Source organism: Chelonoidis abingdonii, chromosome 2 (assembly GCF_003597395.2).
Source record: "Chelonoidis abingdonii isolate Lonesome George chromosome 2, CheloAbing_2.0, whole genome shotgun sequence".
NCBI lineage: Eukaryota > Metazoa > Chordata > Testudines > Testudinidae > Chelonoidis > Chelonoidis abingdonii.
Window position 1 is genome coordinate 195,265,137 of NC_133770.1, and position 25,258 is coordinate 195,290,394.

Here is a 25,258-nt window from a genome sequence, read left to right on the forward strand (position 1 = left end):
TTCACAAGCATTCTAAGACCAAAGTAATATCAGATTTATTAGGAATAGAGGGGAAAAATCATATTAATGCTAAAGAAATGGTTTGTATACCATATGGTGTCTAAAATTCTTCAAAAAACAATCCACTTAGTTTCAGAGTAGCAGCTGTGTTAGTCTGTATCCGCAAAAAGAACAGGAGTACTTGTGGCACCTTAGAGATTAACAAATTTATTTCAGCACGAGCTTTTGTGAGCCACTTAGTATTATCTATGCTGTTACAGTGAATAAGGTATATTGTACATTTCATGAGCATATCTTTCCTAGGCCACATAACATAGGTCATCTCCTTAGTTTCCCTGTTATTTCCTTTTCCTTTGGACCTTTTGGTAGTTGGCCAGACAGCAGATACCCTCTCCATTCTTCCCTGCTCCCTGACATCCAATTCCTCTATAATCTTTTCTGAAAGTGTGACAGTGTTCATTATCACATCAGCATTTTGCATCTATGGTGATGTAAAATAGTCTTTGTCGTTGTACAATAGCTATTTTCCTCTTTCCCCTCCCTGCCAGATTGCCACCTTAATCTAGTTATGGATTTATTTCCCAGGTTCTTCTCTCAAAAGCAAGGCCCCTTTGATTTTGCCTACAATTTAGTCCACCTAAGTATCCATTAGATACTAGGTGATTAGATTCTGGTTTGCATGTTAATTGTCCCTGGATGGAGGTGCTAAGCAGAATCCATATCACTATTTGCCTTTGAAAAAATAGGGCTCAGATTTTCTTATAAATCTCTTACCTTTGAAATATTGATAGCTTCATACTGATTTGCCATAACTAAACATTCCTCTTTAAAAATCAAGCCACACTCTATGCTTTGAAGGCTTCCTGCAGCAGTGCATTTTACACTGTGTAAAAAGACTCTAGTTTAGGGATCGGCAACCTCTGGCACGCGGCTTGCCAGGGTAAGCACCCTGAAGGGACGGGCCAGTTTGTTTACCTACTGCATCGGCAGATTCGGTCAATCACGGCTCCCACTGGCCAAGGTTCACCGTCCCAGGCCAATGGGGACGGCGAGAAGCAGCATGGGCCAAGGGATGTGCTGGCCAAGGTCAGCAGGGACAAGGATCAGACCTGAGACTTCAATACATGAGCTTCTACTGCCTGAGCTGAAAGATACATGTCTTTTAGCCAAGGCTGAAGAAGGTTCATCAACCTCTAACTGGCCTAGCCATCACCAGAGTGGGACAGAATGCCACACCAAGCAAGTAGGGGTTACATCAAGATAAGTATAAAAAATGTATGAAGTATTTATTTCTTGTCCACACGCATGTTGAACTGTGTGCAACACAGTACAGGCATCATTCTCCTCTCGCACTGATATAAAATAAAAGTTATTCTATTGAAATGTGTAAAAGTTAGACCATAATCAAACCTTACATGTCCTGAGTTACCCAGGTGCAGCTCCTATTAAAAAGGGACCATGTGAGCCTCTTCAAATCAGGAACAGCTATGGATTCCAACATTCAGAGACGAATTGCCCTCTCAGGACTTATCTGTAATGGGATCCCTTTTTATACTGATGTAAAACATGTCTACAACAGAAGTTTGCACCTGTGTAGCTACAGAAGTGCAAAACACCTCTGGTAGAATAGTGATAATATATAGCACTTATATAGCGCTTTTCATCAAAATAGGTCAGTAAAATTACCTCCATTTTACAGATGTGGAAACCGAGGCACAGAGAGGCGAAATGACTTGTTAAGGTCACCCAACAGGCCAGCAGGAGAGACAGGAATTGAAAGACAAGTTCTCTGTTACAAAGCGGCAGCTCCCCTTGACTTCTCAGTACTTCTCTTTCAAATTGTAAAATGCTGAAAGGAATAAATTGCATTTACTTGTTAGAGAGGCAGTTAGTGTACCTGTAATTGTTTCGTTCTAACTGTGCAGCCAGATTTCAATCACTGGGCCAGAATCCGCCCAATGTCCCAGGCAGGTGCAAAGTACAGTTACATGAACCAGCCTGGCCAACTGTGTCCTTAGGGGTGATTAAAATTCACCCCCAGGCTGCCATCGAAGGGAAGGGTAAGAATAGATGTTAAGCTTTTGAAAAGGGAGTAAATATGTAAAGGAAATAGTACTGTACTGACTGTACTAATTGCTATGTTAAGCCTCTGAACATGACTCACATGAACTAGGGGTGAAATTCTGGCCCCATTGAAGTAAGTGGCAAAATTCCCATTGACCTCAATGTGGCAGGATTTTGCACTAGATGTTTCCAGGAATCATATTGAACCAATATTGCCAATCCCAAAGGTTCAAAAATCAAGAGATCAGCTTAAAAATCATGATATTTGAAAAACTACATTTAGGTTCTTTTTTTATTTGTCTCTCTATTTTGGGCCTTTAGGGACACTTGGGTCATGTCTGCAAGATTTCCTCTGCAAACATATTAATATAGAATTACTTAGTTTTTAAATGAAAGCTGAGGCTCTCACATGCCCCCATGGATCCAAGAACTGGATCTTTAAGAAAAGCAACAAATATAATGAAACTCAAAGTAAAAGCACTAGCGTTGGCAACACTATGAGCTCAATGTGGATTCAATTTATAAAAGTACCATGCCATGTCTCCTAACAACCTTCAAGAGTTTATTCATCATTACAAAGAGCAGGTGATGTTTCCACAGTATTCATGTATTCGTGGAAGGATGGATTCATTTAAATAACTGATTTTAACCATGATTTAAATCAGCAACTTTTTTTACATTTGTACTTTTTTGGTTATTTGCCTAAAGAAAGATCAATTTTCATGTAATGGTCATGCAAATCAGCATGTTTGTTGGCAACTATTACGTAAGAACATAAGAATGGCCATACAGTGTCAGACCAAGGGTTCATCTAGCCCAGTATCCTTTCTTCCGACAGTGGCCAGTGCCAGATGCTTCAGAGGGAATAATGCAACAGGGCAATTATTGAGCGATCCGTCCCCTTTCAGTCTCAGCTTTTGGCAATCAGAGGTTTAGGGACACCAAGAGCATGGGGTTGCTTCTCTGACCATTTTGGCTAATAACCATTGATGCACCTATCCTCCATGAACATATCTAATTCTTGTTTGAATCCAGTTATACTTTTGCCCTTCACAACATCTCCTGGCAAAAATTTCCACAGATTGACAGTGAATTTTATATAAAAGTACTTCCTACGTTTATTTTAATTGCAATGCCCATTAATTTTGTTGAGCGACCCCGGGTTCTAGTGTTATGTGAAGGGGTAAATAAAACTTACCTTTTCATTTCCTCCACACCATTCATGATTTTATAGACCTATATCATAAGCCTCCTTAGTCTTTTCTGAGCTGAACTGTCCCAGTCTTTATAATCTCTCCTCATATGGAGGCTGTTCCATACCCATAATCACTGTTTGTTGCCCTTCTCTATACCTTTTCCAATTCGAATATATCTTTTTAGAGACAGAGCAACCAGCACTGCACACAGTATTCAAGATGTGGGCATACCATGGATTTATATAGTGGCACTATGATATTTTCTCTTGCTATCTATCTACTAATGTTTCCAAACATTCTGATAGCTTTCTTGACTGCCACTGCAAATTGAGTTGATGTTTTCAGAGAACTACCTACGATGACTCCAAGATCTTTCTTGAGTGGCAACAGCTAATTTAGACCCCATCATTTTGTATGCGTAGTTTCAGATTTTTTTTTTCAAAGTGCATTACTTTGTACTTATAACATTGAATTTGATCTGCCAAACCATTCACCTAGTTTAGTGAGATCCCTTTGTAAAGCATCACAGTCAGCTTTCCACTTAACTGTCTTGAGTACTTTTGTGTCACCTACAAATTTTTCCACCTTATTGTTTGCCCCCCACTTTCCAGATCATTTATGAATATAAGAACATAAGTGATCCTTCTCTGAACCTTTTCTAATGCCAGTATATCTTTTTTGAGATGAGGAGATCACATCTGTTCGCAGTATTCAGGATGTGGGTATACCATGGATTTATATACGGGCAATAAGATATTCTCCATCTTATTCTCTATCCCTTTTTTAATGATTCCTAATATCCTGTTTGCCTTTTTGACTGCCACTGCACACTGCGTTTCTTTAACAACACATGCCCCAGTACAGATTCTTGAGGGAACCCACTATTTACATCTTTCCACTGTGAAAACTGGCCTTTATTCCTACCCTTTGCTTCCTATCTTTTAACCATTTACTGATTAATGAAAGTACCTTTCCTCTTATCCTCTGCCTGCTTACTTTCCTTAAGATCCTTTGGCATGGGACCTGGTCAATGGCTTTCTGAGAGTCCAAGCACATTATATCAGTTGGGAGGTATTGCCAATACCCTGGAGGACCAGAATATCATACAAGATCTGGATGACCTTGTAAACTGGAGTAATAGAAATGGGATGAAATAGTGCCAAGTGCAAGGTCATACATTTAGGGATTAACAAGAATGTTGCTATAAGATGAGGACTTATCAGTTGGAAGTGACAGAGGAAGAGAAAGACCTGGTGTACTGGTTGATCACATGATGACTATTAGCCATCAAAGTGATATGACCATGAAGAAGGCTAGTGCAGTCCTAGGATGCATCAGGCAAGGTATTTCCAGTAGAGAAAGGGAAGTGTTAGTACCATTTTACAAGGCCTGGGGAGACCTCATCTGGAATACTGTGTGCAGTTCTGGTCTCCCATATTTAAGAAAGATGAATTCAAACTGCAACAAGTGCAGAGAAGGGCTACTAGGATGATCAGAGGAATGGAAAATCTACCTTATGAGAGGAGACTCAAAGAGTCTAGCCTAACCAAAAGACTGCTGAGGGGAGATATGATGGCTCTCTGTAAATACATCAGAAAGCTAAATACCAGAGAGGCAGAGGAGTTATTTAAGTTAAGCACTCATGTGGACACAAGAACAAATGGCTATAAACTGGCCATCAACATGTTTAGTCTTGAAAATAGGTGAAGGGTTCTAACTATCAGAGAAGTGAAGTTCTGGAAGAGCCTTCCAAGAGGAGCATTGGGAGCAGAAAACCTAACTGGCTTCAAAACTGAATTTGATAAGTTTATGGAGGGGATAGTATGATGGGACTGCCTACAATGGTGTGTGGCCCATCAGCGGCTACCAATAGCAAAAATCCTCAGTGGCCTGAGATGGGACACTAGATGGGGAGGGATCTGACTTACTACAGAGAATTCTTTCTTAGGAATCTGCCTGGCAGGTCTTGCCCACCTGCTCAGAGTTTAACTGACTGCCATATTTGGGGTTTTGAAGGAAAAATTCACTTGGGGCAGATTGGCAGAGACCTTGGGGGGTTTTCACCTTCCTCTACAGCATGGGGCCCGGGTCACTTGCAGATTCAAACTAGTGTAAATGGTAAATTCTCTGTAACTTGAAGTCTTTAAACCATGATTTGAGGACTTCAGTAACTCAGCCAGAAGTTAGGTTTCTATTTCAGTGGTGAGTGGGTGAGGTTCTGTGGCCTGCAATGTGCAGGAGGTCAGACCAGATGATCACAATGGTCTCTTCTGACCTTAAAGGCTATGAGTCTACCTCCATGTATTTAAATAAGATGAACTGTACTGGGCCCTAAGAAAACACCTTTACTATCAACATAGTCATTGAGACTATGTAAAGACTTTAACTAAAAAGACTCCAGTCAGTCACTATTTGCTGATGCAAGCAAATTTTATTTTGAAGTAGCCTGAATGGATAGTAAAAGGTCACAGTATAACTAAAGTGAAAAGTAGAGCATACTATTATTGAAATAAACTGGAAGCAGAAAGTGTGTTTATTTAAATGTCAGTAACCTGATATCTTTTCTCATTCATTTCTCATTTTGAGTTTTCTCTTAAGAATATTTCAAAGAATTTGCCATCCAAAACATCTTTGTCACATCTTTCTGACTCAACCACTAAGTCCCTGACATAATTATTGCAAAATATTCATCTAGCTCTAGTACACTCATAAATAACCTTGATTGCATTCACTGAAGAACATAAAATTAACTACTGAAGTATGAAATGATGCTTGTGCTGCCACACCATTCCAATCTGTCTTTCCTGCAGTATTCTAGCCTATGCAAGCACCACCAAAGGTTTGGGAAAGCGATAAACTCTTTGGGGAAAGGACCACCTTTTTATTCTGTGTTTGTGCAACACCTAGCACAACAGAGTCCTGGTCCGTGACTGAGACTCTTAGATATGACTGCAGTATAGATAATAATAATTAATAATTAATAAAAAATAAAAGAAAGAAAGTCACATTGTTTTGAATGTGCCTTGAATTAAACCCTACCAAAATTGTCTCATTTTAGAGTTCCAATCTCTTTTAAAAAATAAAATAAAATAACCCCTTAGACTCTAATTATTTTTGTGGTCAGTCTCACTTGCTGAAATGGAGTGTCTGCGCACTGTACCAAATTATATAAACCTAACAAGTAATCCAGTCACAGGTTCTTTGCTTGGTTCTGTCCAGCACAGTTGAAGGGGATTTTGTTTGTTTGGCTTGTTATTTTTGATTATTTGCATGTGTTTTTACAAATCCTAGGACCAGTGTTCCTTCAGGATCTGCACACAGCAGTTCATGTTCTCTGGTAGATATCCCCCAGGTATATCTGTGTGGAAAGGAAGCTAGTCATTTTCCTTGCACCATCTCTCCTACCCCTAGATGTACAGGGAAACCAAAAGGGTCAGGGATTCATGGCTGGAGGAGAAACAGGTGGGACGATGCTATATTCACAATACCCACAGCAAATAACAGAGAATCCACAAAAAAGTATCACAGCCTCGGCTGGAGAGTCTTTATCAGAATAGCTGCAATGGAGCCACACTACCAGAGAGCTGAAATGGGTAAAGGACCTTTACACAGGTGACCCTGTGCCTCTGGGAAAGCCATGGAATTAGAGAACAACTGCAGCTTCTGCGTATCCACCATGTCGGTTTGAGAGGGAACTACCAGAGCAGGGGTAGGGAACCTATGGCACAGGTGCCAAAGGCGGCACGCTAGCTGATTTTCAGTGGCACTCACAATGGCTGGGTCCTGGCCACCAGTCTGGGTGGCTCTGCTGTTTAATTTAATTTTAAATGAAGCTTCTTAAACATTTTAAAAACTTTATTTACTTTACATACACCAATAGTTTAGTTATATATTATAGACTTATAGAAAGAGACCTTCTAAAAACGCTAAAATGTATTACTGGCACGCAAAACCTTAAATTAGAGTGAATAAATGAAGACTCGGCATACTGCTTCTGAAAGGTTGCTGATCCCTGTACCAGAGTGTAATAATACAGCTTTAAGGTCACAAATGTATCAGTCATTGTGGCAAAGTCCTCATTTGTCAGGACATGACAAAGGTGCCTGCCCAGCTACAGGTTTGGAAGAAGATTTTTTGTTTGTTTTTCAGCTGGGTATCTAGGGTCTTTGAAAAGTCCAGCAGGGCATATTTCTATTGCACTCAACTTGCAGTGAAAAATTGATACAACATAGATTCATGTGAAGTGTCAACTACTGTGATGTATCTGTGCCAGACAACAGGTTTCTCTTCGTACTTACAGTGACTATTCACAAATCCTAGCTCTGGGCCTAGCTGCAGTTCTAAAGGATGTATTTATGCAACTGGATTTTTAAGGAGGGAATGTATTATGTAGCCCTATCATATATTCACACTTGTTTCAACCATACATTTTTGTTGCTGATTAGTAAGGCTAAAACAAGACAATATAGAGTATGTTTGGGATTTTCAAAAGCACTTGGTATTGGCATAATTGTATTTTCACTGAAGTCAGTGGGAGTTTTACCATTGACATAAATAGGAGCAAAGTGAGACCAAAACCAAACATTTCTAAAAATATTATTCTGTACCAAAAGAAGAAAGAGGAAATTCTACATGGAAACCCTTCTGAACACAAGTCCAAGAAAGGACAACCTTTCAGATAGTAGCAGTTTGCCATTTGCTTATAACAATTTAACAGAACTTAACTGCCATGTTAATCCAATCACAGAGCCCTTAGATGCCAAATCTGGTACTATAATTAACTATTCACTAAAAACCTTGTTAGATGCAGTGAGGGCTAGGCATTATCAGGTACAATACACAGATGCATACCAATTACATAATGTTTTAGACACCAACTATAATCAGCTTGTTCCCAGTTTAATAGAACAGAATGTAACAGAGCTCTTAATGAAAATCACATAATTTGACCAACTGTCCAGTGAAACAATCCAGACCTTCATAGCGCCAAAGTGATCCTCACAAATGAGTGAAATTCCAATTTCTCTTTCTCTGGAAGTTTGATCTCTGCAATTTTACTGGTATCTTTTATATCAGTTTGGAATTGTTCTACTTCTGTTCCTTCAGTAACTTCCAATGTTCACTTTTCTTTTGTTCAGGTTAGTGTCCAGATTAATAGATACAATAAGAAAAATAGCATCCATATCACTTATTTCATTGCCAAGAATATTGTAATTGAGAAGGAAGTTTTTTTCAGCCAAATTAAATAGTTTTCCCTAAAGATAAACTATTGCATCTGGTCATTTAGAGTCAGGTCAAAGACAAATGAAGACAAATGCAAAGATTATTTGTTGGTCTTAGAAATAAAAGCAGACACTGATTAATAGCGAGCATTATATTATGAAATAATAGCAATGGCCTCACTATGACAAAAATGTATCAATTTTCAGATAAATATATGAAAGCAGACTTTTAATCTCCATTGAAAAAATGTTAGCAGAACACATTTAGAACACATAATCCAGTGTAAAACTATTTGGAGGGATTTTCTTCATCTTGGGGAAATACATGCTTATACTATAGCACCTGCTTTTGCATGTCGTAATGGAAACTGTCAGTACATTTATATAGAAAAAATGGTGGCAGTGGCAGAGAGCTTGTGTCAATGTTGTACAGAGGTCAATCAGAAAAGACTTGGCTGATGTATTACAGTACAGGCAGACTTCCCAGTGGAAGCTCCTCAAATCATCAGGCCAGATTCTCAGTTATAAATCAGCACAGCTCCAGTAAAGTCATTGGAACTATGCCATTTCACACCAGCTGAAGATCTGTTTACTGGGCCTCAGGCACTCTACCCAATGCACTGTGTGTGCAACATGAAGTCACTGCATTGAACAGCTCACATACGTAAATTTACAGACCTGCTTAAGTGTTTGTAGGATTGGGGGGTTATGTATGTTAGTGTAATGAAGGGAAGAGTGTGAGAAACTTGGGAAGGTACCTGACAAGGCTAGACAATTTGACAATGCTGTATCAGAAGTTGTTCAGTGTGGACAACGGCAAAGTAATGCACGTTAAAGGAATAAATGTGAACTGCATTGATGAGTTCTAAATTAACTAAAAACATTCAAGAAAGAGACCTAGACAGGTTTTGAAAACCTCTGCTCAGAGCAAGGGAGTGGCCAAAAATGCTATATTAAGAAAAGAATTGAGAATAATTCTGAAAATTATATTGCTATTATATAAATTAGTGATAAACTCTCAGTTGAATATTGTAATCGGTTTTGGTAACCCCATTTTAGCAAAGTTATAGCAGAAATGGACGTTTCAGTGGAAAACACCAAAAATGACTAAAGGCATGGAAAGATTAAAAAGAACAATTTAGAGATGAGATAAATAAGAGAACTCAAGAGTGAAGTATTATAGGTAGCAAACATAGTTATTTCCACAACGTAAGAACAAGGAGCCACATAAATTAAAAAAGCAATAAATTTAAAATTGATGATGTGAAATACTACTTTACATTATACATCATTGCCACAAGTTATTTTGATAAAGACCTTAGTAAGTTTTTAAAAAAGAATGACATATTTATATGAAATCAGAACATCATCATGGAAATATATTAGAAACTAGGGATAGTTGAAAATTTCCATCAAAATTATTTTTCAGTGGAATATTGGGTATTTGATAAAGCACATTTTTTCACAAGAGGTTTCTGCTTTCCACACACCAAAAAAAGATATTTTTGTCCAAAAAGCAGAATATTTCAATTTGGAAATACTTCCAATACCTCAAGGGAGTTGTAGATCAGGTGCCTCATGGAAACTGTAGTTTGGCAAGGGTCTTTCATGATGCACCGCAATGGCTCAGCAAGAGGTGAGAGCATGTGCATCATGGGAAATGTAGCCAGCCAGGCTGCCCAGCCCATGGAGGAGGAATGCAGTATGAGGTACCTGAACTACAGTTCCCATGAGGCCCCAAGGCAGCAGTTCCAAATCACAAATTTTAGATTTAGGCTGACAATGGTTGGGTTTTGATTTTTTTATTATTATTTTTTTTTCACCAAAAAGTTGAACTTTTCTGCAGATGACAAAAAGAATTGTTTTCTGACCATAAGAGGCATCAATGACTATTCTTCAGGACATAAACCAATTACTAACTGTCTGAGCTTACAAAGAACTTACCCATAAGCATGATATTGCATTGATCATTATGAGGGCATTACACTACATATAGTCATTGTCACATATGAAACGGAAGGACAGTTGGCCATATCTGGCATAGTAATGTATATGTTGCAGAAATTTATCAGTTTGAGACCAGGTTTGAGACCGGTGGGCGGGCCAATAGGAGGAAGTAGTGGGCAGTAGGGAGCCAGCGGACTGGCAAGGTGTCAAGACACAGTGCAAGCAGAACAGACCAGGGCCCCTTCTGAGCATGGGCCTGGCTCCATGGCGGCACCACTGTCACCTCTGTAAACCAAATACTGCCCAGATGGGGCCAGAAGGAGTCCCTCCAGTGGTGAGTAGAGCACCCTGGGACATTGTCAAATTATTAATAATACCATAAAGAGTTTTATAAGTGGGCAAAGTAAGCAATCTTAATCAAATCCGATGAAATCAAATAAAATATTTCAATTAGTTATGTAAGCAGAGTCTGAATGAGCTCTCATAGCATATCAGGGTTGGAAGGGACCTCAGGAGGTCATCTAGTCCAACCCCCTGCTCAAAGCAGGACCAATCCCCATCTAAATCAACCCAGCCAGGGCTTTGTCAAACCTCACCTTAAAAACCTCTAAGGATGGAGATTCCACCATCTCCTTAGGTAACCCATTCCAGTGCTTCACCACCCTCCTAGTGAAAAAGTGTTCCCTAATATCCAGCCTAAACCTCCACCACTGCAACTTGAGACCATTCCTCCTGGTCTGTCATCTGCTATCACTGAGAACAGTCTAGATCCATCCTCTTTGGAACCCTCTTTCAGGTAGTTGAAATCAGCTATCATTCTTCTCTTCTGCAAACTAAACAATCCCAGTTCCCTCAGCCTCTCCTCATAAGTCAGTGCTCCAGCCCCCTAATCATTTTTGTTCCTTCCACTGGACTCTTTCCAATTTTTCCACATCCTTCTTGTAGTGTGGGGCCCAAAACTGGACACAGTACTCCAGATGAGGCCTCACCAATGTCGAATACAGGGGAAGGATAACGTCCCTCGATCTGCTGGAATGCCTATACTTATACAGCCCAAAATGCTGTTAGCCTTCTTGGCAACCAAGGCACACTGTTAACTCATAGCCAGTTTCTCATCCACTGTAAGGGATTCTTCTTTTAGGCACATCCCAGATATATACACTGCACTATCCTTTCAGGAAAAATTGAGATTGATTCACTATACTCCTCTTCTTGGTGCTCAGCCATTTTTGCTGGTAGGAATAGAGATGGTGGGATCAAGGCCCTGACTCATGCTATCATTGTTGAGGTGGCTTAATTGGAAGAGACTTCCCTGAATACAGAGATTGCAGTTGGGTCTATCCTTGGAAAGTGCAAGAGTGACAAGTCAGCACACACATACCCTGAGCACCAGCACATGAGCCAGGTACAATCTAGCCCTATAATTGTTGCTCATTTTGAAACTCATTCGTTGGAAGGGTCTGGGCTGAGGAAGTTGAAGTGTTTAGAGGAGAGCTGGAAATTCTTATCTAGAACCCCTAAATATTGGCATTATTGTGAAAAACTGGGGATAAAAAAAGTAATACCTTGGCAAATCTGGTCCTTATCCAGGTTAAAACTCCTGAGATTACAATGAGTGTTGCCAGCCTGAGCAAAAAAAGGGCTGTGTGATAGGTACTATAGTAGCCTTTGAAAATGATTACAACCTGGGAAAAGGGCTGTTGCCATTTTAACAAAGGTATCCAAATCTTTGACTTCATAAACTGGCAGGAGCTAACTGACATCTCAGTGGAGGCAGAACACTTATTTTCTGAGAGTAGGAAGGCCTCATGTCACTCAGAAGTAAGGCCCTCAATTGGCTAACAAGTGGTTTTGTAAAGGGTTTGCTATTCAGGTCTCAGCCAGAAGAGTGGGGGCTGTAACTTGGGCCCTCTGTGATGTAAGGCACAGGATCAATATTAAATGAGAAACTCTTCAGTGCTTCAACAGTAGCATGCAAGACCCACAGGAAGGAAGGGAAAGGAAAGAGAGCGATTCAGCCCTGAAGTCAATGAGGCCCAGATCATCAAAAGATACTAAAGTGCCTAAATACGTTTGAGGATCTGGACCTGAGGCTTTAATTTAAAAATAGAGCAGGGATTCTCTGAGATAATTTCCCTTTATTTGAGCATCGTTTGTTTGATTTTACTGTAGAAATATAGGAAGTTTTTCTCCATCCATAGTGACATATTTAAATGACCTCATAATTTGATATATGATTTTTTTCAGAACAGTGGCTGCAAGACAAAGGGAAGCAAAGGGAGATGAAAGGGGAGTGATAAGGAGAAAAAGATTTCATGTACCACAGATAACCACACCACAGTCTGCTATTATTTCTACCATGGAAGATCCATACTTTTTCACTGAATTTATGTCAAGCCCAAAACCTCAAACCATATTAGTTATGTCTGAAACTTTATTGTCGTATTTCAGATGATGTCCTCCAGTCTTCTTATAGGGGATTGCACTGCATAATCTTAGTGTTAGATTTTTCCACAGACAGATCAGAGCATAATAATTCATTTTAAACAAATGTGACGTAAATATCAGCTGCAATAATTCCTTCAGAGTTCTAGATTTCTAAACACTTCTAAATCTTTGCCCTCCAACCCCAGAGAATGCTGCTGCTGAGCCCTTTCGGTATGTCCATGATTTTGGGGCATAATTTCAGCAATAGCTGGTTAGTTATTCTACTGGTGGTTTAATATTAATTTAGGTCTAGATTATGCCTTTTTCCCTCTAGTGGTGCAGAAGAGGGAGAAGGACAAGAAACCTTCCAAGCATAAACTCAAAGGGGTGAAACACAACTACAGTCTTTGCTCTACAGAGCTAGTGACACTCCTTGAGTTTGGAGAGGAGGTAGCATGCAGAGACATGTTTCTATTGAGTTTGGTACAGGAAGACACAAAGATAGAAATCCATGAAAACTTAATGGATCAAGTTCTGAAGTCCTACCTTGATCCTCATCCAGGCAAATTCCCTATTGACTCCTCAAAGGGAATGTTGCATGAATAAGGACTGCAGATTTGAGTCATACTGTATAAAGCTGGAAAAGCTGCTGTTCAGTAATCACCTTTTTCTCTCTTCTTTTGTCTCCTCTGGCATCAGTGATGATAAAATGATTTTTATCTACCACATCAGTCCAAGTTATTGGACCATCACTCAGCCTACTGCAGGCAGTGTAGTTTGGTTTGTGCAGTCCTTTTTTACTCTTTTGTTTAATTCAGATGGAAACAAAAGACCATTGACGCCAGAAAATTGAGGAATTGATTGTTTCATTACTGTGCTTATCTGAAAAGTCAGAACAAAATAGAATGTCAGCTGAGGGAGGGGAAGATATTCCTTGTATTTTTCCTATGTTGCGTGTGTATGTCAAAGAATCACAGACTGCAAGGTCTGCGGCACAAAAAACGGCTCTCATGATCTTGATACCAATTGGATCACTTATTTATCATGGTGCAGAGAATTCTTTTGCACCTGTCTTGTAGCACAAAGGAAACAAAGACCCTAGACTGACCTAGCTGGAGATGCTGGTGGGGTGAAGGAGTTCACAGAAAGCATAGAGCTGGCATAGCGAGTTCTTATACCCGACTCCCCATCCAACAGACCATATGGATCATATTGGGGCAGGGAGGCAAGCATGTAGAAGTATGCTGGGGTTGGGATAGGGCATGGCCAGTGTGCCATGCTCTAGCAACCCCCAATTGGCAGACCGTTCTTTGGGGGGCCATCATGAGCTGGTACAATTTAGGGGCAGATTGGCCCAGAGACTGAAGAAACCATAACTACACATCTGCACTGAACAAATTTCAAAGCTGGAGAGAATCTGGACCCATGTGTTTAAAATGGAACTACAAGACATCAGGGAATCAGACAAATTCTGCACTGACTTACACCTCTTGTATGGATTTGTAAGTTCATGCAAAAATTCATCCACCATATTTAAATGTAATGCTAGATCAGGGTAGGCAACCTATGGCATGCGTGCCAAAGGCGGCACACGAGCTGATTTTCAGTGGCACTCACACTGCCCAGGTCCTGGCCACCAGTCTGCGGGGGGCCTCTGCATTTTAATATAATTTTAAATGAAGCTTCTAAAACATTTTAAAAACCTTATTTACTTTACATACAACAATAGTTTAGTTATATATTATAGACTTATAGAAAGACACCTTCTAAAAACATTAAAATGTATTGCTGGCACGTGAAACCTTAAATCAGAGTGAATAAATGAAGACTCGGCACACGTCTTCTGAAAGGCTGCTGACCCCTGTGCTAGATGATATATGTCAATATGACATTGTTTGGTGAACTCTGGTTTATGCTTAAACTAAATTAACACGACTCATTCTGCAATAATTTCAGTGTTGCAATTATCTCAGTGCTCAAACAGCATGCATAATCCTACTAAAGGTTCTACATAATTTTACAACAGCTTTAAAAACTATCAGATTTTCCTTATTGAGCAAAGTACCATTACCTCAAGGTTTTTCAGATATATATGATGATATCAGCACTCATAACCCTCATGAAAACTGTGAAATACCTTATGTAACTACTGTAGAGTGATCAAGCCAAGAGTAATAATGGTAAAAAATTAATGAAGTGAAACAGGGGAAAGGGGATAACATCATTTTATTTCTGTCATTAACAAGAATCATTTGTATACCAGGATTTTTAATCCTTTCTTCATTGTACTTTTTGGGATGTACTTCACTTGCATACATAGCTAGACTAGCGGATACGTGTAAAAGGAGATCATTTTTAAATTAAACAATTTTAGGGATCTATTTTTTTCTTTTGATATCTGTATAGCTCCTATAACATTAATTCCATTAATAGATTTTGAGGCGAGAAGGATCATTATGATAATAAAATCTGCCATGCTGCATAACACAGGCCACAGAACTTCACTCAGTGATTACTTCCATCCAACACAATAACTTGTGGTTGAATTACAGCATATCTTTTTGAAAGCTATCCAAACTAAATTAAAAGATTCCAAGGTGATGGAGGATCTAACACATAAGCTGGTAAACTATTCTAAAGGTTAATTGCCATCACTGTTTAAAAAAATTGAATTTTATAGCTTGCTTCCAGCCATTGAATCTTGTTATGTCTTTGCTAGATTAAGAGCCCTGCAGCATCAGATATCTTCTCCCTTGGTGAGTATTAGACTATGATCAAGTCACCTCTTAACCTTCTCTCCAGGAAATTAAATAGATTGACCACCTTAGACCTCTCATTGTAAGATATATTTTCTAGATCTTGAATCGTTCTTGTAGTCCTTTTATGAACACTCTATATCAACATCATTTTTCAAGGGTGAACATCAAACCTGGTTACAACATTTCTGTGGCGATCCCACTAATACCACGTACAGAGTAACATCACCTATCTACTTTCTTCTATTCAGTATTCCAAGAATTCCCTTAAGCCCTTTAGTCACAGCATCACACTTGTTTGATTACACTGAGTACTGAGAAATCCAATATAAATTACCTCTCCTTATCATTATTTACCACTTCACCAATCATTGGTCAGATATATCAGTTTGCCATTCTTAAATCTGTTTAAATGCTGATCAAGAGACACAGAGATAATTTAAAGCCAGACTCTGCCCTCAGATGGACATGAATCCCAATGGCTTACAGCCAAGCACATCCATATCCAAAGGCACAGGAAAGATCAGATGTAAGGGTACATGTACAACCAAGAGCAGAGTGTGTCCATTAAGCAAACATTTTTTTAAAAATAGAGACATACAATCATAGAAGATTAGGGTTGGAAGAGACCTCAGGAAGTCATCTAGCCCTACCCTCTGCTCAAAGCAGGACCAACCCCAATTAAATCATCCCAGCCAGGGGTTGTCTATGACCAAAGTCTATGTTCAAAAAATGTGAACAGCAGTGTGCACCTATATTTGTGCACACATCAAGTAAATTCACATGTAAGTGGCTACCTAAGCACCTATGGTGTGTGGGTGTGCGTAAATTTTCCCAGTTTAAAAGCACAATCACAATTATCCACGTTGTCACTTGTGCATATGCATTATTTTGCAGCAGATCCTGGGCTTTCATTTGGAAAGAAGACCCAAAGGGCTTTATTCTGATCTCCTTCTAGTTTTACACTGGTATAATGCCTTTGATTGCAACAAAGTTACCCTTGATTTATCCTAACAGCTGGTCTACTACTCCTGGAGAATTCTGTGCCACTGCACATGTGCAGATTTTTTCTCTGCAGCTGCAGTTATACCTTTTTCCCACCAGGGCAGCAGGTTCATGGGCCAAAGCAGTATCCTGCTTGCGGGGCCAAGTGAGGAGACACAGGATATAGGAGGGATGGACAGAGCTGGGCACATGGGGCTACTGGGGGGAGGTCACATAGACCTGGATTCAGAAGGGCTAGTGGGGGGACAGACTAGGGCAGGGACACACATGTAAGTGAGGTTACAGCATTGAGCTGGGGCTGAATGGGAGTAGGGGTGGCAGAGTAGGGGTACAGGGACATATGGGAAAGAGGGAAGAGGGGTGTTTGAATGGTGGTGCAGAGACACATTGGGATGGAGGAAGGGGGGTGACTGAGTGGGGGTTCAGGGACACACAGGGACAGGAGGGAGGGGGTGCAGTGACACATATGGCTACAGGAACATATGGGAATGGGGAGAGGAATGCAGAGCCTCATGGTGACAAGGGGAGGAGGATGGCTGAGTGGGGGCACGGGGACACATGGAGATAGGGGCAGATGTGCCTGACTGAATGGGGGAGACTAGGAGTCAGCCAGGCGTTGCATGGGGGAGGCTCCTCAACTCCCTAACAATCCCTCCACCCCACCCCCCAAAAAAAAACATTCCATGCTTCTCTCACCCACATCCAACAACCCTCTAGATTCACGCACAGGCTCCTTCCTAGCAATTACTTCCCTCTCCCTCAGCTCTTCCATTGCCCCTGACTTCCCTAAGCCTTTGCATGACTTCTGAGGGGTATGGGAAATTCATTTCTGTATTGTAGTTTAAATGAATTATTACTCAAAGTTCTGTATTAATATGCCTAGTACGGAATCTACTTATCAAAAAACATTTTCTGAATCTTTTTTGTTGTCTGTATTATTATACACATATTTGCTGACTGGTATTTTGAAATAAATTACCAAAATAGTTGAAACTGGCACTGTGTCATTTTGACAAAATATGCAGAATTTTAGAATACTGTATGCATAATTTTTAATTTTGGCACAGAATTCTCCCAGGAGTAGTCTACACACAAACCTGCACCAATTAAATTTAATGAGTTACCTCATAAGGCCATTACCAACCCTAAGTCATTATTATTCCAAAATAAGAGGCGCCACACACAGACTTGCACTGAAATAACTAAATAAGCTATGATTCACGCATTAGGTTATTGTGGTACAACTGTGTTTGTAAACTAGTGCTAAGGAAAGTGACACCAGAATCTGGCCCTGGGGGTGTAATTCATGAGTAATGCACAAACCTGTGGGGCTCAATTCTAACCTTACAGCAGTTTTCTATTGGTATTGCTCCCTTGACTTCAGTAGCTATTCTCTATTTACACCAGTCTAAGGGAAAGGAAACCTGCTGCATTTAAAATATTTAAATTTCAAATGCTTTTAAAAATTCACTAAAACGGCACAACGAAACTTCAATAAAGGCATTTGCATTCTGATATGAGGGTGTTTAACTATGGGACTCCATCTGATAATTGGTGTAGCACTGAAGGTTAATCCCCCGTAGTTCCCTGAAAGATTACCTTTGGGTTGTTAGATTGTTATATAAACACACTAAAACTGTTTTAATATTTCAGTACATATTACAATTATGTGCAGAAACATAAATTCTACAGATATATTTAAAATTAAGGCAGAATACAGATATAATTTAGAACAGCTGCATGGTACTTTAAATCAACTATACACTGACACAAATACAGATTAAATTTTCTGCTCTTTCACAATTTGTATATGTAATTAATACACAATACTAAAACAAACATTCTAAGCTAGATGTTCTTTGCTCTTATCTGAAAATGTATAACTATTGTTACGCACAATATAAATAGATCAAAGTGTGCAGCAGCCATGAATATAATGCAGTCTAAAATATTAACATTCATAGCATTATCACTGTACATAGATTTTCTCCACTGTCCACACAATTTATGCATTCAAAACAAAATTTCTTTATTGTAACATTTTAAAATACAATACACCTGGTGCTTATCTCTTGGAGATAGTAATGTTCTTTTACAAAAATGAGTGGCATAAGCTTCAAAAGTTAGGAAAGACATGCACAAGTTCAAAATGTCTGACTATCAAAATGTACAGGACCATGAGTTTTAACACTTAATTCAAATGTTTTATCTTGATAAAAAGTAAGCTGTTTTACTAAGCTAGTTTATAGCATGTAAACCACTTTTAATGTGTTGAAAATAACTCCTCTACCAAAGCCACAATATATTCCACCATAAAAAACCTATATTAAGAGAATGTTGAGATGGCACAGTTAAGCACTCAAAAGTCAGGAAATGGCAATATTAAGGGTGACTCCCACACCAGGTTGACTCTGTCCTCTTTTGCATATGCATTTCAATGCAGTTGCTGTTTACCTTATCACATTATTTCTCAAATAATCCATTATAATTTTCCATTTTTTCTCCTCCTTGAGATAAACAGATACAGCATTTTCTCATATTTCTTTCTTGAATATTTATACTATTTTCACTGTCAATGGGTCAGTATGTTTGTATTGACTTAGACTTTTAATTGACAAATTATTAAAACACATACTTAAAAGTCTATCAGCAGCCATGTATTATCCATTTTCTTAACCAGGACTGCATTCCTCAGGTGCAATTCAGGAGATGAGGCAATTGCCTATGAAGCTAACGTAGCTGAATCTGTAGGTGGCATTGATGTACCAGCAAGATTTTATTATAATGTGGTGCAGTTGCATTTATTGTGTAGTATGATTTTATAAGATTAGTTTACTTTCTCATTTTCAGATAAAAGATTTATGGTTTGGCATATACATAGTAGTGCACAGTTTTACAAGATGCTACAGATGTATACCTAACATGTAGAACAATTTATGATGCACTGTATTACTTTAAAGAGTATGTGATCATGTAAATAAATCCTGGTTTAATAATGCATACACACAAATTTGCAGAGCTAAAGTTGAATGAGAAACCTTAAAAAAAAATCCAAATTCTCTTAGTGCAGTGTTTTCTAATGAAATTTCAGATTATGTTTTTAAAAGAAAAAGAGAAAAAAGAAATTCCATAATGTGAAAATATTTGGCTAGTAACCATCAGCAGCCTTCCTTCCATGTGACATCTGGAAGAGTGAGCCTCTTTCTAGAGGACTTTGGAATTCTGCAGGAGGGAGCCACACTGATGTGAGGAGGAGAAAGTGCACAGCTTTTACCTCGCTATATGCCATTTTGCCTCAACCGCTTTCTCACTGACAAAATATAGGCCCACGAAGAGGACTTTTCTCTCCTTCCATCCACTCCATAGAGACAAATATGGAAATCATGATCTTGTCCTTATTCAATTTTAAAGCAGACTTGGCTAATTCCTAGTACTAAAACAATTTATCACATTAAAATTATGTTTTGAATATTTTAAATGTGCACTTTAATTCTAAACTTTTTTAGAGATAGTCAGTGTGAAACACCCTAAACAGGAATCATTTGTTGACAAAAAACACATGACTCACATGAGTAAGTACTACTCATCTAAAGTAAGATTGGCAGAATCTAGCCCAATCCAATGCTCACTGCAGTCCGTGGGAGTCCTTCTTTTGACTTCAGTGGGTATTTAAATTCAGGTCTCTGATTGTGCATGTGCAACTCCCCAAGAGCTGCAGCCAAACAGGATCTGTAGGGTACAACTTCCCAAAATACAAGCACACATTAATACTGCTTTTAAAGCATTAATGTCTATCCATCCCAGGTGAAAGCACTTAGAGCCTCAGTTTGGCCTAGGCTTGCCAGGCATCTGGTTTATGACTAGGACACCCGGTTGAAAAGGGACCCTGGTGGCTCCAGTCAGCACTGCTGACCAGGCCATTAAAAGTCAGGTCGGCAGCGCAGCAGGGGCCCAGGACTAAGGCAGACTCCCCACTTGCCCTTGCTCCGCGAGGCTGCCAGAAGGGGATGTTAGGTCCCCACAGCCCTAGACACATGGGTGGCCAGGGAGGTGGCATGCGCTGCCCCTGACCCACGGGCCAGCTTCACAGCTCCCATTGGCTGGGAATCATGACCAATGGGAGCTGTGGGGCTGGTGCCTGTAGGCATGAGAGCAGCGCATGGAGCCTCCCTGGCTGACCATGTGTCTAGGGACTGGGAGTTGCGGTAAGTGTCACCAGGACCCACACCCTGAACCCTCTCCCACACCCCAGCCCAGAGTCCCTTCCCCTACCCAAACTCCCTCCTGGAGCCCTCACTCCCCTTTGCCCCAACCCCCTGCCCCATCCCAGAGTACTCTTTCAGAACCACTGCTCAAAATAACTTTATATCTTCATAGAAATACTGTAAGATCTCTCCATTCTATTTTCTATGGGTTCTTATACCATCCCTCTTCACCATAGTATGTAAGCCCCTTCCAGTAGTACATGACTAATACCTATCACGTAATGTTTGTTCCCTCTCTCATACTCTCCCCAAAGACAGAATTATGTTTGCAGTGGAGTCTTGTGGTAGGTTTTTAAAACATATATATTTCATTTATGTATATATATTGCTGTGTATACCATGTTAGAGAAGGCAGGTCAACGATGTATGCCATGTAGTAGGTGGTGAGATTTCTGGTTGCCCCTAGTTCCTGTGGAAATTCAGTCCACAGTCTTAGACTAACCCCTGAAAGAGCTGTGTCCCAAACTACATTTAGCATTTTCTATTTTAATAACATAAGAACAGCCATATTGGGTCAGACCAAAGCGCCATCTAGCCCAGTATCCTGTCTTCTGACAGTGGCCAATACCAGGTGCCCTAGAGCAAATAAACAGAACAGGAATCATCAAGTGATCCATTCCTTGTCGCTCATTCTCAGCTTCTGGCAAACAGAGGCTAGGGATACCATCCCTGCCTATCCTGGCTAAAAGCCATGGATGGACCTATCCTCTATGAATTTACCTAGTCCTTTTTAAACCTGCTACCCATTAATTAATTTGACTCTGATAATGTACTTTGCATGTGGTAAAATAGCTCTATGCCATTTCATGTGTACTCAGAGATATGTAACAGAGTAAGGCATTCACATACAGGAGGAAAAAGTGAACAAACAAACAATAGTTCTATATACACAGTACTATTTTCTGAGAAGATGTTTTCTCTACTGTGTCTAAGTGCATGAACTGGTGTGTAAATGCAGACATTTGTGTGAATTAAGCCATAGTAAATTTCTCTCTAGCCTGGAATTTCACTGACTTTGTCACAACCATCTTCCACTAAGCACAAAAAGATACTTACACATGCCCTGTTGTAAACATTAAGTCTCAGGAGGAAGAGGAATGTGGCACAGCATTAACTGGAAAAAATGTAAAATCTCATGCACGTAATACGGATCCAACCCAACTCCTACTAACGTCAATGGAAATACTCTCATTGACTTCAGCGGGGGCTGGATCAAACTTAAACTTAGAAGGTCAGAATATCAGCTGGTATATATTGATGTAGCTGTATTAAGGACAATGGAGGTACACCACTTTTCACTAGCTGAGAATCTGGAACAAAGTCAGTGGAACTACTCATATTAGTATAATGTCTACAGGATTGGACCATTTACTTTGTTTTAAAAATACGAACTGTATTTTTTCCAACTTAAAACTATTAAGCTGTCTGATATTAAGACTCTAATAGTACTGTTGGAATGCTAATGTCAGCAATTTCAACCCCCATTTAAAGCTTCCTTCAAAAAATAGCAGTGTGTGTGTGTACATATGAACATATCCATAACTTAATGTTTAAGCTGAAATATATGTATATATCAATAACTAGAAATGGCATGTGTGTATGTGTATATACATATATATATATACACACAGAGACCTGAAACAAACCCTTCCCAATTTGACTACATCAACCTATGTTATGCCACAGTTATGTGAGTGCCTTAAGCAAAATTTTAAAGGCGTAACCATTGTTTTGTATATGCAGCCAGGCTAGGCAGACAAAGTACGTCAGTACCTCAATAACATGGTGTAAATTATATAGTTATATAGTTAGTTTAGCATTTCTTCTCTAAGTAATTACTTCAGCATATGGAAATTATTTCTGCTCAATATTTGCTTAAAAACAAACAAACAAAACCATTGTCAGAACTAACCTGAAGAGATGACTGAAGTTTTAATTATCTTTGAAATCTAACCATTTCTCTTGAAATCATAGTACTGCACCATTAATTACCTTTCTTTGAGGTGAGAGATAATTACTCCCCCCCACCACACACACAATTTATAGAATAAAGTTTGACCTTATAGAACTGGATTAGAAATTGTACAATTGCATTCTGTGTTAAGTATAGGCGCAATTGGAATATGCTGTATGTCAATATTTATAAATAGAAAGTTATTAGCTTTCCTACTAAATTAATAAGAGGGCTAGTACTGACATACCATTACCCACTTTTTCTGGAACATCTTTCAAAGGACAGATCTTCATTTGAACCATGCTAGACAAAGATGTCGAATATTAAGAATGGCCACAGTTATCTGGTAAATGTAAGGAAACTGAATTTTTTAATTCTAACAATTATCAAGCTGAAGCTGAAGCTGCAGCTCTTTTTAGGAGCTCACTGTGCTTTTTCTAGACATCTAGTCCACACATATGAAAACCCAACATGACGGGATTTTTTTTTAATTGTTGCTCACACATGAGTACAATTGGTAGACGGTGGTGTATCTATCCGACTTTTACTTTCTTTAACATCATTCAGAGGCGATTCATTACCTATCTGGCATTTGAAGACTTGTTTGTAGGCTTTCCTAAAATTTTCAGAGAGGAATGCGTATATAATAGGATTTACAGAAGAATTGCTGTAAGCCAGGCAGTGCGCTGTTACTCTGAAGAGAAATGAAGCTTGAGTCAGTGGGAAAACTCCAAATTCAGCCCAGAGGTGGATCACATGATGTGGCAGCCAAGATATGCCAAAAACCACCACCACCACCAGCACAGTCTGGGCTGTCTAAGGCAGGAAAAGAGAAACATGGATGATTTATTAACACTTGAGCAAACAAGTTCAACAACGTGCTTCAAAACCATTAGGGAAAAACACATTTCTAAGTATTTGAAAACTATTTGAGTTTATCAGCCATATGTATTTTATGTCAAATCATTGAATTAGGTCAAGAAGAACATAGGCCCTCAAACTTCACTTGATAAACATGACGTTTCCATTGCACGGACTGTGTGAATTCAAATGGCAGGGAGCCGTACGTAAAGATTAAGGCTCTGATTAACTACTTTTTTAGTTCAATTTTATGTCAGTGGAACTCCATGGAGTTGCAATGGAGTTCCACTGACACAAAACGGGTGTAATGCAGTGGTGATGCAAGCCCTTGGGAAATGCTATCACTTTAAATCTAATAGGCTATGTTTTCTGTGAAAGATTTAGGGCCAGATTTTCAAAAGACCTCCACCTAAATTCAGTTGCCACATTTTCAAAAGTGCTCAGCATCCAACTGGCCACTTAATTTAAGTGCCTAAACGGGGACTAGAGGTCTTTTGCAAATCTGTCCATCAGGGGCAGCTCTAGCCATTTCGCCGCCCCAAGCAAGCACGGCGGCACACCACAGGGGGCGCTCTGCTGGTTGCTGGTCCCGCGGCTCCGGTGGACCTCCCGCAGGCTTGGCTGCAGATGCTCCACCGAAGCCACAGGACCAGCGGACCCTCCACAGGCACACCTGCGGGAGGTCCACCGGAGCCACCTGCCGCCCTCCCGACGACCAGCAGAGCGCCCCCCGTGGCATGCCACTCCAAGCATGCGCTTGGCGTGCTGGGGCCTGGAGCCGCCCCTGCTGTCGATTAGCCATATAAATCCCATTAATGTTGGTGGAAATCATGGGAGTACACCCTGGTGCCCAGCAATAAAAAATGACCACAATATATGTATTAAACCTGAATTGGGAGGAGGGGGCTAATATATGCTTTTCATAACCTGGAAACCCAAGCTCACCAACAAAAACAGCATTTTAGACAAAACTAACAAATTGAGCAGAACAGACTAGACCACTGCTGCTACCTGATTTCATTGTCCTTATTTTCATAAAAAGATGCTATCCATCTCCAGTGATAGACTCTGTCAATGGGGAGTACTTGGATACAAATAGAGAAATGCTAGGCTTCTAGGACAATGGAATGCAACCATGTCTTAGAAAAATCATTGTCAGAGCTTTCTTTAAGTTTCAGTTACTTCCTTAGGAAAATACTTATTGTTTTGCAATTGTTTGATAAATTAACACCTATTACGTTTCCAGCTATTACTTCTTTCAATTAGTTCATCGCTGAGAGATGTAAGCTCCATCTTAACTACCAAATTTGTCATTCACTGTTATTATATAAATAGGGTCTGCCATAAATAGATAGCTAAGGGTTAATGTTTCTTTCATCTGTAAAGGGTTAACAAAGGGAACCACACACCTGACCAGAGGACCAATCAGGAAACCGGATTTTTCAGAGCTCAGGGGAGGGAATGTTTGGGTCTGTGTCTTTTGTCTGGCTCTCAGCTATGAGAGGGGTCTTTCTATCTTCGAGCTTCTAATCTTCAGTTTCAAAGTTGTGAGTACAAAGGT

The 25,258-nt window shown here is 39.7% G+C and overlaps 1 protein-coding gene across 2 annotated transcripts in view; it reads right to left on the reverse strand.

The window, feature by feature from the left end:
- Positions 1-13,652: 13,652 nt before the first annotated feature.
- GALR1 (galanin receptor 1) overlaps positions 13,653-25,258 on the reverse strand; it is a 25,672-nt gene continuing 14,066 nt past the window's right edge. The window contains exons 3-4 of one of the 2 annotated variants that reach the window (XM_075061957.1): positions 23,418-23,652; positions 13,653-13,738 (exon numbers count right to left, since the gene is read on the reverse strand). In XM_075061957.1, the coding sequence (XP_074918058.1) occupies positions 13,671-13,738; positions 23,418-23,652 (303 nt within the window). In that variant the 3' untranslated portion in view covers positions 13,653-13,670. Of the gene's footprint in view, positions 13,739-22,993; positions 23,653-25,258 lie in introns of those variants that run through there. The other variant, XM_032773291.2, reaches the window with a different exon arrangement.